At 46.8% G+C, this 16,317-nt stretch overlaps 1 protein-coding gene across 2 annotated transcripts; it reads right to left on the minus strand.

The window, feature by feature from the left end:
* Positions 1-2,220: 2,220 nt before the first annotated feature.
* Positions 2,221-15,217, minus strand: LOC119237232 (cytochrome P450 4A11-like). 2 transcript variants are annotated; one of them, XM_037501358.2, is made up of 12 exons: positions 15,014-15,217; positions 11,412-11,550; positions 8,158-8,202; positions 7,556-7,683; positions 6,363-6,487; positions 5,854-6,008; positions 5,333-5,439; positions 5,057-5,247; positions 4,828-4,961; positions 3,994-4,058; positions 3,788-3,864; positions 2,221-3,028 (listed from the first exon to the last, which is right to left on the minus strand). In XM_037501358.2, the coding sequence occupies exons 1-12, from the start codon at positions 15,206-15,208 to the stop codon at positions 2,860-2,862; spliced, it is 1,530 nt and encodes a 509-aa protein (XP_037357255.1). In that variant the 5' UTR covers positions 15,209-15,217; the 3' UTR covers positions 2,221-2,859. The 2 variants fall into 2 exon arrangements, with proteins under 2 accessions (XP_037357255.1, XP_054546835.1); XM_054690860.1 differs by lacking the exons at positions 5,057-5,247; positions 5,854-6,008 and having other exon boundaries at positions 4,828-5,034.
* Between the last annotated feature and the right edge of the window lie 1,100 nt (positions 15,218-16,317).

Below are 16,317 nucleotides of genomic sequence, written 5' to 3' on the forward strand. Positions count from 1 at the left end.
CACCTCTTCCAGGAATCTCCCAGTCCTCACATGACCTGATTTCTTCTCTTTTTCCTGCAGATCCTAATGCCCCAAAGTCTCTGATTTGTTCCTGCAGTGGACCTGTGTGTAGACACCTGTCTTCCCACTCTGATTTTTGGAGCTGAGTTACTAGGAGACTCCCTGCCTTGTCCCTCTCCCCTGTCCTGGCTCAGTCAGTTATTCTATCAAATGGACTGTCTGGCCTTCATGTGATCATCCTAACCTCAGTGTTGAGTGGGGAAGAGTAGGCACCTGAGCTCTGAGCTACCTGGGACAATGTGGATCAGGAACTTTTACCTGCAGAATCATCTTTTTCCCTGGAAAGCATTTCTTCTATTGGTTCTTCTATCTGGTAAAATCCTGAAAATATAGCTTTTTTTTGGTATCAAGAATATCTCTAACAATGGATTTTCTGCATTGGCTCTCTGTTCTGGTATTGGTTCTCTAAATCACTTATTGGAAAGGCAGTGAAAACTCTATGCCCAGGTTAAAAAAAAAAAAAGACACTAATAAGCCAGGGCATGATGTGCAAATAGAGATGCCCAGAACATCACCATTGTATACACTACTAATCAAATAATTAAGGAAAAGATTCTGATTACCACATATTTGATACTTCAGAGAATTTCAGTCAAACTGAGAATACAATGAAACAACCACCTGCTCCTAGTTGCATTTAAGAATGGGGTAATAGAGAGTGAGATTAAAAATTCAATTTTCCTCAAACCATAAATATATGCCCCGTATGATTCTGTTTGTTCCCTGAAAATAACCATTATGTCCCATGGCCACCAAACTAAGATTGGGCTAAGATTCTGAAAATTAGGCACAAAATGTCATTTTGTCATTGTGTGAATCACAAAGCAAACAGAATTCCAAATATTGCAGAATGTGTCTGTTAAGTGAGAACATTGATTGGGACATAAAGGAGTGAGAAAATGGAAATTGGGTTATTTGAGAAGATCCCAATAATTTGGAAACATCAAACCCCCAATCTTCTAAGTCTTCTTTGCCAGTTGCATATATATATATATATATATATATATATATATCCCAATATACATTCCAGAACCAGAGAAATAACTTCAGGATTGGTTGGGTATACAGCACCAGCTTGGTGGTGATACCTTGCAGGACTGAGACAAGATTCTGTGGAAGGATTCTATGCTCTATATCAATGTTCAATGCAGTCATGTGTTGGTCACTTCATTTTGGTCAATGACAGTCATATGTCAATAAATGACCTTGTCCCTTAGGCTGTACTGAGCATCCCATGGCAGCATGCCAGGCCATCAAGACTAATCCAAGTGCAATGTGTGATACCTTCACAGTCATGAATATCCTTGTCTTTAAGTGATGCATTACTGTATTTAGTGCTATTTCTTCCACAGCCAGAATTCACAAGTCCAAAAATCACAAATGGAAGAGGGAGTGGGACCATTCCCTATTATACCCACTGATCACTTTTATACCTACTGGTTAGGAATATTTTTACGGCTGGTAAAACAACCTCATGCTGTCCGTAGACCAGTAGCTCTAGTTCCAAAGGCAGGAATGATTCCACCAGGAGACACAACGATGACTCATTGAAGTGTAAGTCCAACTTCCACCTGCCCACTTAGGGTTCATGCCTTTGAATCAAAAGCTGTGGCTGCACTGAGTTGATCCAGATAATCAAGGTGAATGGTAGCTTCCTCCCCAAACAAGCTGATGAAGAGTGGGGAGTACAGGAGTTACCTGAGGACTTCACTGAGTGCTCTGTGCCCTGACATTAAAGTTCATGAAAAATGCCATGACCCAATCTGGGGGCAGAGTGATGGACTTGGCCCTTCAACAGTCAAGAACCACAAAACCTGAGGTGCTTTGAGGACAAAGTAAGCATGGAATGGGGGTAGAGGAAGGTAGTTATAAATTCAGCTGTGGCCATATGACCAGTTGCAGAAACAAGGACTCTAATTATCTGCATGGTATCCCTCATTTCACTCGGGAGGTTGTTTTGGTTACATGCATGTGTGTGTGTGTGTGAGAATTTTAGACCCTCTGTAACCCCTTCACATGGAACATGCTGTGTTAAGAAGAGCGTCCACTGTGCAGGGCCAGGGAGCTGGGGGATGTTCTCCAGCGTGTCACTGTCTCCAGGAAGTTCTGTGCATTTCCAGATGCGCAGACACTTGGCATTCGTGGGACTGTATTAAAGGCCTTATTTGTAGATGAGGTGGACTTGAAGGGAAAGTGTGTGGAAGCCAGGTCACAAGGGGGACTGTGGAGTTCAGTTTTATGTGTCAATTGCGTGGGGTGTGGAGCCAGTTACTCAGTTAACGAATGTTCTAGATGCTTGTATTTGGAGATGGCTAACATCTCCATTCAGTTGACTTAAGAGAATCAGATTTCCATGGTAATATGGGAGCAGCTAATCCAATCACTGAAAGACATTAAGATAGAAATTGGAAAAGAAAGAAAGATATTTTCCCTGAGAGCCCCCACAACACCTAGATGAGGCCAAGTGTAACCTATTTCCAACTACTGATTCCTTAGTGTTAAGATTATAAAGGTGTGTTGTTGTAAGCCACTAAGTTTGTGACAAATTGTTAAGGAGCAGGAGGAAACTATGAGAGGTTCAGATAATAGGACAGAAAGGAAAAAATCCAGGGAGAGGTCTGACAAGCTGAAGTACAGACAGCATGTCGGAGTGAGATATTAAGATAGAGGAGGGTGGAGACAGGTGGACAGCAAACAGGACATCTGCAACAAGCAGGGAGGAAGTCAGAATCTGACAGTAGAGCCAGCAAGATGGGATGGCTGACGGGAAGCCCTCAGAGTTGGTCCACGTCCACTGGGTTACTGAAGCTTCGTGAGGCGCAGGTGGATTCCATTCGCTGACATCAACACAACTTTTGCGTTTGGAACGGGGACCCTGGAGGGATCTGGTGCCAGCTTAAAGTGGAGCAGAGTCAGGGCTACGGCCACCTTCATCTCATTCATAGCAAACTGCTTCCCGATGCAGTTTCTGGGTGAGGATGGAAAACAAAATGAGACAGGAACTCCAACCAACTCTGAGTTGAGGAGAATTGGCCTCTGAGTGCTGGCCTGGGAATGGGCGTTCACAGTCCCCTTTCATAAGACCTAGCCCCAACCTCATCCTTAGTGTCACACACATTCTACGCATGTGGGGGGTCACGCTCTCTCCTGACAAAGGCTGCCCCTCCTCTAGGCGTGACCCTCCGTCCCACCTGTGCTCTTGGCACCTGAGAAGCTGTCGGGGCAGTCAGTGCTCTAAGTCACAGTCAAGTCAACTGACTCACTAAAGCAATTCATGACCAGATTGCTCACCCTCCACAGCAGGGCCTGGCTTCACAATAGGAGGCATGAACGGGGATGGGAAGAGCTGACTCTCAATCCCCCAACATCTAAGAGGACTCAAGGGAGCCCTGATGTAAGAGTGTAGACAGGATGGGGTTGTGTAAGAAGTCAGATGGTGTGCAGGAACTGAGGTCAAATGCTTAGTGAACTGCAACCTGTCATGCCATCTACCTGCCCCTCCTCACCCAGTCCCTCAGTGAACCATTCTGTAGCTTCTGGTTCTACTGCAAGGATGTCCTTTTGCCATCCCATTTTCTCCCCACTTGGATACTTCTGTCTCCTTGCCAGCCCTCTCTCTACACGTGACCCAGGGCCCAGTCAGACCCTCCTATGCCATTCCTGACAGGTAGGTCACGTAGTGACATCACCTGAGACCTTCCATCCCCCCAGGGACAGGCTGCCTCACCTGGACCCTCCAGAGAAGGGCAGGAAAGCATGGCTGTGCCGAGCAGTGCCAGGAGCAAACCGGGATGGGTCAAACACCTGTGGAGACAGTTTAACAGGCTCAGGCATATGGGCAGCACCTCCTCCCCTGACCAGGGTGTGGTCTCCAGTGGGAGTCAGAAAAGCTTTGGTCATTAGAGGCCCCCACACCCCTGCCTGCCCACATACCTCAGGGTTTGGCCACACGTTGGGGTTGTGGTGCAGCCCATAAATGGAGAGTGACACAGTGATTCCTGTGGGGCAGGGAGGAGAGAAGTGTGAGGACACCCTGGGGTGCCCTGGTCCTCCTCCCGGAGGGGGCACATGCATGAGCAAAAGCCCAGAGCCTGGACGGCCATGATGTGAGTGAAACGATCTCGTGGCAGAGCAGCGGATGGACATGGCACAGCACGTGTGCAGTCAGGAGACTGAGTCCAGGAGGGGAAGCTGCAGAGAACTGGACGCTTCCCTGAGGCAGCAACTTAAGCAACAACTCACAATTATCACTCCCCTCCGTGAGCATTTGGGGACTTTGCAGTAAAGTTCAGTTCCCACAGTCACCCTCCAGAAGTCCTCTCATCCATGGCTCAGATGAGGCACCAGAGCCTTAGGGGATGAGGGACCCACGGCCAGCACGTGCTACAGGTCTTGTTCTCAGCCTCATCTATGTCTGCTCAGAGCCTGGACCATGGGCTCATGTGTGAGGACCCCCTGACCTCCCAATCTGCCTGGGGTCCCAAGGAGGGGACCACTTCTTCCTAGTTGCTAATAAATTTCAGTCACTCCTATCATATCAAAATTATAATTTAAATGTAAATTTACAAGACCAGTTTCAGAGACTAGAATTTGAGGACTGAGTTTTTGCCAAGACAACAGCTGTGCACTTATGTCATACATCTCCTCCTCAACTAAATCCCATTGATATTCTTACTGGTAAACAAGACTATGGGAAGGCAGAATATCTACATTTATCTTCTCTATGGCTCCAGGGTTTGCTGAGGGAGTGGTGTGGCCCCATCTCACCCTCAGGTAAGGAGCGTCCATCAGGGAAGGTGACCGGCTTGCTGAGTTCCCTGCTAATACCCGGCACTGGTGGGTAGAGTCTCAGCGCCTCCTTGATGCACATGGTGGTGTAGGGCATCTGGTCCAAGTGGTCCCTGAAAGGAAGTGCACCCTGAGGGTGGGGCATAGCCCAGGGACACAGGGACTCTCTCCTCAGTGGGCAGGGCCCTGCTGCCTCTGGAGCACTCACCAGCTGAGGGAGGCGCCATCCCCCAGGAGGCCCTGCAGCTCCTCCCTGCACCTCTGCTGGTGCTCAGGGTGGGTGGCCAGCGCATAGAGGATCCAGGAGATGCCGCTGGCCGTGGTGTCGTGCCCCTCGAACATGAACGTGTCCACTTCTGCCCGGAGGTCCGCGTCGGACAAGCTGTCCCCATTCTCCATCTGGGGAAGGCCAGGTGACACTGGGGGGCTTGCTCCTTCCTGGGGGCGTCTGGGCAAAGCCTAGACCTCTCCTACACACACTCACTCTGGCACGGAGCAGGATGTCCAGGAAATCCAAGTGCCTCTTCTTGCTGATCTTTTCCAGCTCGCCCTCCTTCTGCAGGTGAGCCTTCCTCTGCCGGATCACTTGGTCTGTGCAGAACAGTGGTTTCCAGGCAGAGGTGAGGGGGCTTGAGTCCAGATACAGCAGCCCAGAGTAGCTCCCTCTGCCCCCAGCTGCCACCTGGTGCAGGTGGTCAGGATCAGTGTGTGCTTGAGTGTGCATGTCAGGGTGAATGCAGTAACCAATTGATTGCAGGTTCAGCCTTCCCTCAAAAGCACCCCCAATAGAGGCTATTGAATGTTCTGGGAGAGATCAACCATCACGAGTGTGGTGACATAGTTTAGCCCCCTAAATTCTCAGTTCCCTAATGGCATCAAAGAAGTGCCCATCCTGGGTGTGTCCCAAACCTAAGGGGCATCAGGCCTGGTCCTGGCTAAAGGGTTAGGTCCAGGCCCTTGGATGAGACTGATGAAGGAGGGGGAAGCCCAGCAGCTGGAACCAACCTGTGTGCTCATGGGCCACTTGGCAGGCCCGGAGGTACCTGCGGCCTGAAGGGGTCATGCTGTAGACGGTGTCGTTCTGGTGGAAAGCATTCCTCACTCGGGAAAAAAACAGGTTCTTTATGTCTTCAATGGCCTGGATGTAGGACTGGGAGCTCCTGAGGGCCAGGAGGCAGAAGAGACTGGAGAGGAGCGGGCTGCTCACCTGGAGGGGGATGGGCTCTAGGGGGAGTGTTCAGCCAATGGGACCAGTGACAGAGATACATGTCATTTCTGTGTACAGCTTTGTCACTCTGGATCTTACAAGGGGAACGAGCTGCTCCCTGTCCAGGGATCAGGGTCTGGGAGAATAAAGATTTGGTCTGTGTTGGAATTTACCCCTGGACTGTCCCAAGCATTAGAATCTCGCTTTTTGTGCCATGTGGACCCACGTTGCCCAAACTGCCTGCCTGTCAGCGGAGGCCACACCAGCTGGTAAGAATAAGGACCCACATTGGAGGATCCCCACTGACCTGTCTGTCTGCACGCTGCCCTGGTGGCTGAAGGCAGACTTCATGATGCTGTCCAGGGTCATCAAGGAGACGTACTCGAAGACCTCCACACGTGGGTTCTGGCCGCTGAGCTGCTGCCATTTGTCCTGTGGGGCAGGGGACATGGACCCTCCTTCACTGCACAGAGGCCTCTGCTGTGGGGCTGGGCTCTCCCAGTCTCCAAATGTTCACAGGGACTTCCTCACTTTGTAAAGCAAAAATTTTTTTAAACACTTTTTTTTTTTTTTTTTGTTGGGACCCTCGCAGGCGGCCAGGGAATGAACCGGCAATGCAGAGGCCGCAGGCAGCCTCGCAGCTCAGCGCTCAACCATTGCGCCACCAGGGGAGGCCCTAAACACATTTTAAATGTAAATATTTTAATGTGATGACTATTCAGTTCATTAGATAATTAAACATGATTTCCCATTATTTTCTGACTTTGGAATAAAGTTAAAGACCAAGCTATAAATATAATACATTTTGTACATCACAAAACTCCTTTCTTCAAGACAAAGGGGAATATTATCTGACCTGAGTACTGACCGTGACCTGACCATGCAGAGTCCAAACAAATAAGGCAAGGCAAGAGTAAGCTAAGGGCCTGTCATGGGGCTCCTAAACAGGGACATGAGGAACATCAGTTCCTTTTGTCATGAAATGTTAGTTGAACAGAGGCTGGTGAGGAGTCGAGTCCTGAGGGAGGTGAGGCGGGGGCAGGAGCAGCACTAGATGCAGATGCGTCTCTGTCTCCTCAGGGAGTGGGGCTTCCACTCCCTCACTGGAGTCCTTGGAGGAGCTCCGGGTGCCAGGCCAGCTCCAGAGGCTCAGCATTCTGGGATGTGCGCCCTGCACGGAGGCTGCCCACGTGGGCCAGGGCCAGCCAAGGGGAGCATGTCCTGCAGCTCAGGGGATAGACACTCCTGTCTGTGTGGTTGGGGATGTAGATGTGGGAGAAGGACCTGCTTTCCACTGTGGCTCTCTTTCTGGTTGGGGTTGAGCCAGTGTGGATGCAGGCTGGCCCCAGCACTTGCTGCCCTAGCTAGTTAGGGAGCGTGTCCTGAGACTGTCCTCTGGGTGCCTGTGTATGGGCATCCGAGGGCCTGTGTATGGGCATATGTGTGAGGGTGGAGTCTGCGTTGTGCTGTGTGGATGGCCTGGAGATAGGACAGACTTACAAGCATCACTCTCACAGAGTCGGCCATGAACCCCACGTAGGGCTTCAGGATGTCATAGTGGAAGGCTGGGGTCAGCATCCGCCGGTGCTGGAACCACGGCTGCCCGTTCAGCAGGAGCAGACCATACCCTGCACCAGAGAAGGATGGGGGTATTGGGCTGCTGGGGCTGGGGTGTTAGACAGCATCAGAGAGGACACTGGCCATAATTTGGGGGGAAACTAGGACATCACAAGAAGTACTTCATGCAGAAAGACAGGACAGCCCAGTGCATTTCCAGAAAGTGATTCTAACAAAGTGACTAGCACTTGGAATGTGGTTAAGAAGCTGTGAGATAAAGGTAGAAGGGTCAGGGGGCAGGTCACAGAAGCAGGTGAATGAAAGTGGGGTTGAGAGGCTGGAGAGGGCTGAGAAGTGAGGGAGGAAGCTGTGTAGGAGGCCCTCAGCCTCAGTGGGAAGGGGCGATGGTTTCTTTGAAAATGAGCCTTGATTCAAACGCAAAGGTGCTGTCATGGAACTGGCCACATGCTGTTCTCTGTGCCAAACGGATAGTTCTTGGCAGACCTATCTGGCAAATGGATCTCAGTCCCAGTTGTTGTACTCACCAATCCAGGGAGCCAGCAATCTGTAGGTACCGTGAGCTTTGGGATCTGAAAGGAAGGAATGGTAAGACAATAAACTATAGAGGACCAGATGAATGGTGACCCAGGAGAAGCCATGGTCAGACAATCTGCTCCATCCCTTCCTGAGGATTGTCATCTGGCCTTGGCCCAAGACACTTTCACCTGCCTCCCTTCTTGACTCTCTCCTGAGAGTCACTAGGCTTTGGATGCCAGGCTCAACTCCCAGCATCAGCTCACCATTACATGATCTGATCGGTGAATTGAAAATAATAGGCTCTGAACTTAATCTAAAGAATGAGGTGGACTTTTTACAATTTGTGGTGCTTAACCATCCCATGACCTAGGACAGGTGACACTTAATGGTGCCAAAACCAAAGTCACTGTGTATGGGAACCATTCTTTTATATCCAGAAAATATCCACTAGAATCATGATAATTTAGTTGAAGAAGAAAAAAATATAGATAGTTGTCCCCTCAGAGCTTTTTAAGCAATCACTTCAATATCATGGTCTTAGGATGGTTCAACATCCAAAAATCAATTAATGTAATCCAACACATCAACAAAAAGAAAAACTATATGATCATATCAGTAGATGCTGAGAAAGCATTTGACAAAGTTCAACATCCATTTATGATGAAGGCTCTGGAAATCCTCAGGATAGAAGAAACATAATTTAACATAATAAAAGCCATGTATGACAAAGCCACAGCTAATGTTTTCCTCAATAGCGAAAAGCTGAAAGCCTTTCCCTTAAGATCTGGAAAAAGGCAAGGATGTCAACTATCACCACTGCCTTTCAATATAATACTGGACATACTAGTCAGAGCAATAAGACAAGAGAAAGACATACAAGGAATCCAAGTAAGGAAAGAAGAAGTAAAACTATCACTATTTTCAGATGGTACGATAATATACATAGAGAATCCTAAAAACTCCATAAAAACTAATCAAAAGTATAGATCAGTTTGTAAAGCAGCAGGATACAAAATCAACACACAAAAATCATTAGCTTTCCTATATGCAAACACTCAATCTGAAAAAGAAATTAAGAAAACCATCCCTTTTATAATTGAAACAAAAAAAAATAAAATACTTGGGAATAAACCTAACAAAAGAGATGCAGGACCTAAATAAAGAAAACCATAAGACATTGTTAAAAGAAATAGAAGACACAAAGAAGTGGAAAGACATTGCTTGCTCATGGATTGAAGAATTAACATTATCAAAATGGCCACCCTACCAAAAGCAATTTACAGATTCAATGCTATTCTGATAAAAATTTCAATGACATTCTTCAAAGAGATAGAACAAATATTGATTAAATGCATATAGAACCACAAAAAACCTCAAATAGACAAAGTTCTCCTGACTAAAAAGAAGGAGAATGGTGGTATCACACTTCCTGTTTTCAAACTATACTGCAAAGACATAATAATTAAAACACTGTGGTACTGGAACAAAAACAGACACATAGACCAATGGAACTGAATAGAAAACCCAGAAATAAACCCACATATTTATGGACAACTAATCTTTGACAAAGAATCAAAGAATATGCAATGGAACAAGGACAGTTTATTCAATAAATGGTGCTGGGAAAACTGGCCTGCTACTTGCAAAAGAATGAAACGAGACTACTACCTCATACCATGCACAAAAATCAACTCAAAATGGATAAAAGACCCGAATGTAAGACCTGAAACCATAAAATATATAGAAGAAAGTATAGGCAAAACACTACCCGACATACATCTCAGTAACATCTTTAATAACACATCTCCAAAAGCAAAGAAAGTGAAAGAAAAGATAAACAACTGGGATTTCATCAAACTAAAAATCTCTATATATCAAAAGAGACACTAACCCAAACAAAGAGACACCCTACTGATTGGGAGAAAATTTTTTGCACACAAACTGATAAGGGATTCATCACAAAAATCTACAAAGAGCTCACATGACTCAACAAAATCAAAGTAAACAATCCAATCAAAAAAACAGGCAGAAAAGCTAAAAAGACAAATGCAAAAGGAAATGCAAATGGTCAACATTTAAAAATGTTCAACATCACTTATAATCAGGGAAATGCAAATCAAAAGCACACTGAGATACCACCTCACATCAGTAAGAATGGGGGAAAAAAAAAAAGAATGGCACACATGTAAAACACAAGCAACAACAAATGTTGGCAAGGATGTGAAGAAAAAGGAACTCTCTTGCACTGGTGGGAATGCAAACTGGTCCAACCACTATGGAAAGTTGTGTGGAGGTTCCTCAAACTACTAAAAATGAAACTACCATATGACCCAGCAAAACACTCCTAGGAATCTACCCAAAGGACACAAAAAAATTGATTCAAAAAGATACCTGCACCCCTATGTTTATTGCAGTACTATTCACAATAGATAAACTATAGAAACAACCCAAATGCCCCAAAATAGATGACTAGATCAAGAAGATGTGGTATAAATATACAATGGAATACTACCCACCAATCAAAAAGATAAACTCATGCCATTTGCAGCAACATGGATGGAGCTTGAAGGGATCATGCTCAGTGAAGTAAGCCAGAAGGAAAAAGAAATATATCGAATGGTTTCACTTATAGGAGGAATATAGGGAAACCAAATAAAGGATCAGGAAAAAAAATAATAATAAAACAAAACCAGCCGGCAACCATAAATAAGAGACATTCTGTGAGGGAGGGGGAGGAAAAGGGATCAAAACAGGGGACAGAAGAGAACATGGAATTATGGTGATGGTTCACAGGTGAACTGGTGGTGGGAATTTTACAAGGAACACACAACGATGTAAAAGACAAAAAATTATAAACTAAAATTATAAAATAAAAAAAAATATTTTTAGGAAAAATATCTTAGGTATATGAAACAACTTTAAGTATAATGTGTAAGTCAGGATCCTGGAAAATTGAGATATTATAGGAGAGTTTAAGAAGGATTATTTACCAAGGGTAGAGGGTTATTTTAGTAACCCCAGGGCTAGTGACATTTCCTCTAGGCCTGGAGGGATATGATAAACAATCTCTAAGATGGCCCCCGTTGATCCTCTACCCCCAATAAATGTGGTTGCCCTTGTGGAAAAAAAAATGGCCTTAGGCTGGCTTGTGCACTAGAGATGGTTGGAAGAAGGTCAGTGCAGGCTGCTGAAAGTCAGAGACCCTGGGTCAGGTACTTTTTTGGTAAGAGGGACTCCCACTGGGAAGAAGATTTGCTCTCACCTGACCTGCCGAGAACCACCTTCATGTAGTCAGGGTCGTAGACCACGAATATGGCCTTTGTTCCCCAGAACCAGCGAGGACTTGCAGTCGGGAATTTCTCCACCCATTTCAGTACCTGTTGTAGCTCGTTTTTTTGGAACTGTCACCAAGGGAAAAAATATCAAAGCTTTTTATTCATGCATGAGTGGGGGTGAAGGCAGGTCACAGGGAAATAGTTTCAGATTGTCCAGAGGAAGGAAGAGTTCGGGACTGTTTCTTCTGACTTGGACTCTCATCCAGACTTGCTGGTTTCCAAGGCTTTAACTGAAGCCAGTTCTGGGTGGAGCTGTGGCCTCACATGACCTGGGTACAGAAACTTAATCAGGGACTGACTTCATGGTGTAGAGACTTTGGAATCATTAGAACAACATTTACAAGAACAATTGTATGGCAACTTGCATCAATGGGGAAGTAGTTTGTCATATAATTTTGCTAATTTAGAAAAAAAGAATAATATCTTAAAATTTATGTTTGTATATTAATATTTATTTGCCATATTTGTTGTTATAGATTTTCAATATTATCCTAACCCTAACCTTATCCGTAAGCCTGGGTGCTGACCGAGGGAGCCTGTCCACAGTGGGGGAAGTTGTCTCAGGTTGGTCAAGCCTGGTGTCAGAAGGACAAAGTACAAAGGTCAGACACCAGTGAAGCATAGGTGACCTTGAGTTACATGTAACAGCTGGAACAAAGAAGAGCTGACTAAATGGAACATGTCTAGAGTCAATTGTTTCTGATAATTCCAAAGAGAGTAAATTAAATCTAAGTCTTGAAGTTGAAGGGAGGCATCTGCTTGTGCTGTGAAGGGGCACAGCACAAGGGGTTAGATGAGGAGCTGTGTTCAGGCGAGGGGAGATTTACTAGCTAATGTGAAATAGCTTTGAGATATCTGTGACTAAGAAAGAAAAACCCAATATAGTGTTGTCTATATAATAATATTCTACATGCTATGTCTACACAATATAAGGCAATATCTGAATGCACACATGATATTTGTGTTGACGTGTGATTTTGGCATTTAGGGTTTTCTATCTCATTGCCCCTTACCAGTCTTTGTGAGCGGTTCCCAGCCTGGAGGAGACATTTGAAACTCCTCAACCTGAAGCACAAAGACCCCTGTTTCCCATTCCTGCCTGCCTGCCTCCTGCTGAGCTGGCAGCGCCAGGGCCCCTGCTCCACCCTACAGATGCTGCTGCTCTGCCCCAGCCAGGCCTGCTCTCCCCTCGCCTGAACACAGCTCTAGCTGTGTTCATCTAGCTGGGGTGCCCCTTCACAGCACAAGCAGATGCCTCCCTTCAACTTTCAAAACTCAGATTTAATTTACTCTCTTTGGAATTCTCAGAAACAAATGGCTCTAGACACGTTCCGTTTAGTCAGCTCTTCTTTGTTTCAGCTGTTACATGTAACTCAAGGCAGCCCCCTGCTTTGCAGTCTCCAAGCTTTGTGTGTCCTTCTGACACCTGTGCGTCTTTCTGACACCAGGATTGACCAGCTCTGAGACAACTTCCCCAAATGAGGACAGATTCCCTCAGTCAGTACTCAGTCCGTGAGCACCCACCATGTGCCAGGCACTGGGTCTGACATTGAGGCAGGGTATAGTACAGACCGTCATCTGTGTGGAGCTTCTGGTCTGGTTGGGATGAAAGAAAGATTAAGGAGCAGGACAAGAGACGATAATTAATATGTGAAGAAGGAAGCCCAAGACTCTGGAGAAGGGGCCTGACTTAAGTGGACTTGGGAAAGGTCCCCCTCATGCCCTCGCTCATTCAAGGACGCATGATTCACCAAGACTATTGGGTTAACAGGTGGATCAGAGGCATCTTTCCTGGAAGAGTTCACAGCTGGGACGCTGCAGACAAAAGGAGCTGGGGCAGGGTGGCGCTGCTCCAGGAGAGACCACTCTTGCAGGGGCAAGAGGTGTCCCCTGTGTCCTGGGAGACCAGAGACACAACTTGGTGGAGGTGATATGGGCTGGGCTTTGTCAGATGACGGAGGAGGGACTCAAGGTGGAGGGTGCAGTGTGAGCAGAGGGCCGAGGCCAGAATGCACAGTCAGGCGGAGGACAAGGAGTAACCAAGGGTCAAAGAGAAGATGAGGACAGAGAAAGGTGGGGGTACTGGGTGCGGTTCGTGGAGGCTTTGGCTGTTTCCAGTTTCTATCTGGCTGTAATCTACTGATAATCCATCAAAACTCTCCGCAAGGAGAGCGGTCTCAGCTCCCTTCAATCACATTCTCATCTCATTTCCATCGAGTGTTTGTTCAACACACAAACCATGTGTGGGTCCCTCTTCATCCGCCCTCTTTGGTTACTTTGAGGTGCTACCACCACAATTCACTACCCTTTACCTCTCAAGCTCCTTGCAGGCAGAGTGGGGTAGGGAGCACTGTCCTTCCTGTAGCCTGCGCTCTCCTGTCCTCCCTCCTTCTATCCCTCCAAACACCTGACTGCCATCTCCGTGTTGAGGGGACAGGGTGATGAGACTTTTTCTATGACTCATTTTAACAGCCCCATCTTCACTGAACGCTGCTGATAAGCACTGTTCTCTTCTGAGAGGACCGTGGCCTCCCTCTCTACCTCAACCCCCCAGGCTTAGTGCAGTGAGCTGCGTGGGTCACTGTGCCTGCCTAGCCTGCAAGCTGCAACTGATGTCCTTCCTCGGTCACTCACCCCATGGACAATCATCTGTCTGGGCCAGGCTCTCTGGTGGGAACTGAGGTACAGGGATGGGGGTGAGAGACGCAGCTGCACAGAGCTCCAGGCCAGAGCCGAGCGGTTCAGACTTGTTTGCTGGCACAAGGCCAATGTCAGTACCCCTTGCTAGAGGCCCGCCTGGGCTTGGTTCCTTATGTTTACCTGGCAACAGCAAAGTATAAGTGCTCAGAGTCCTATGTCCAAAAAATCTCTTAATTGCCCAGAATAAATAAACAGACTTGTTTCATTACACAAGTCAAATGACATTTACCTCTTCTTAGAGGCCTTCCCCAGGTTGATTATTTACATTTGCCTGGGAATGGCAACATTTTAAGTCCTTAAAATGCTGTGTCCACAGAATTGTAGTCGGGGCAAGACTGACCAGTTGGTCCTGAGCTCTCGTCACACTCAACTCCCTGGCAGGTGAGCTTTTTTCCTGCCACCTGATACCTGGATTCCTGTCTATGGGCTGCTCAGATTGAATGGTATAGGGCAGGAATCATTCAGATGATGTCTGTGCTCCCAAGCATGCTAAAGGCCAGCAAGAGAGCAAGGAAGCATGCAGAAAACAAATGTTTCTCAATCTTCTGGAAAGACCCAGAAACGAACCATGTTGTCCTCAAAGAGCAGGGCTACCAGGACAGGCTGCAGACCTGCCTGAGGAAGGAATGTCCCACCCACTCGAGCCTCCAGCCCAGGCTGCCCTGAGGGAGCACGCTCTGTTGATTATGATGAAGAGTCAAGACCTGAGAGGTGAGTTGGGCTTTCCCTGGAGGCCAGGTGAAGGTCCCACAGCAAGACTTGGTCCAGTGACTTTCTCTGAGAACCCAGCTCTCCCCACCCTCCCACTCCCCCACCCCTCTCCTCCTACCTCCTTGGAGTGTCCAAACAGCCAGTGGGAGGGCGGGCACGGGAACTGCTGGAGGGCTTTGAGCAGCCACTGCCTGTGCAGGTAGAGCTGGGCGGCCTTGATCAGCAGCAGGACCAGGCTGAGCAGGGAAGCCACTTGCAGGAGCCCAGACACACTGGCCAGGGGTCCGGAGGGGCTCAGCACAGAGGCACTCATGGTGCAGCAGCTTCTGGGTGGCTGACTCACAGTATCTGCACCACTGATCAATCTTCCCTGCTGGAAGGATGTCCCACCCACATGGGGGTGGGGGAGAGGAGGTGAGGGCAGAGCTTAGATTAATTCTGGATGATCCACTCTAGAACAGTAGAGGAAAGCCTTTTTCAGCTGAAATTGATAATGACTGTGTACATATTAACTTTCCACTAAACAGTTTCCTCACCAATCAAGCAGTGTGCACCTACTAGGTACCAAGCAATATGTTAGGTACTTGAACTAAGTAGGAAACAAAACAGATTACAAGGAATTCACATTCTACTTTAATTAACTCAGTAATGTTTATTTGGTAGCTTTTTTTTTTTTTTGGTTCTATGAGGCAATAGAATTTTCATTTTGATATGTAAATTCATAGTTTTATATAATCAAATGTTTATTTTTTAAAGATTTATTTATTTATTTATACAAGTACAGGGTACAGTCAGAAGCGCAAGAGGGTGAGATAACTCACCAGAGCCAGAGCAGGGAACAGAACAGGCAGACTGATGAAATACACTGCTGAGGGGAGCAGTGGGCGCGGTAGGAGAGGTCTGCACACCATGTGGGACCCTCGCAGGCGGCCTGGGATCGAACGGGCTGCAGAGGCTGCGGGCAGCTTCACAGCCCAGGGACCGCTGGGCCACCAGGGGAGGCCCTAATCAAATGTTTAAATACTTAAATGGGCGCCACCTGCCGTGGACCAGCGCAGTGGTAGACTGGCAAGGCCATCCCAGGGATGTGAAACTCGTGCAGGATGGTCAAGGATTTGGCGTTTAAATGACAGATAGACACACTTCAAGAGTGAAGATCTGAATGTAATTTGCTCAAATCATTATGCATATTTGTACATTTTCAAAAGGCATTAGGTCACACAAAATCTATTTTCCTAGTATAACAATGTTTCTTGTTACCTAGGCATAGAATACAATTTTCTAGCTAATGGTTTACAAGTTGCTAAGCATATGTGGTTACAATACATTTCCTGAAACTGATTTTTACATATATATAGAAAAAGTCAGGTAGGTAAGAAAATAGTATAATTATAGACAAGTTGCTAAGTTACTACTTATTCA

Source organism: Talpa occidentalis, unplaced genomic scaffold (assembly GCF_014898055.3).
Source record: "Talpa occidentalis isolate TD23 unplaced genomic scaffold, MPIMG_talOcc4v2.1 talOcc4.9, whole genome shotgun sequence".
Lineage (NCBI taxonomy): Eukaryota > Metazoa > Chordata > Mammalia > Eulipotyphla > Talpidae > Talpa > Talpa occidentalis.

Excerpts from the sequence above, each read along its gene's own strand:
- LOC119237232 (XM_037501358.2), bottom strand. The coding sequence starts at position 15,208 with ATGAGTGCCTCTGTGCTGAGCCCCTCCGGACCCCTGGCCAGTGTGTCT. Across the intron at positions 11,551-15,013 it reads TGTTTGGACACTCCAAGGAG|TTCCAAAAAAACGAGCTACA; the intron begins GTAGGAGGAGAG and ends CCTTGGTGACAG. Across the intron at positions 4,962-5,056 it reads GATGGCGCCTCCCTCAGCTG|GGACCACTTGGACCAGATGC; the intron begins GTGAGTGCTCCA and ends ACTTCCTTTCAG.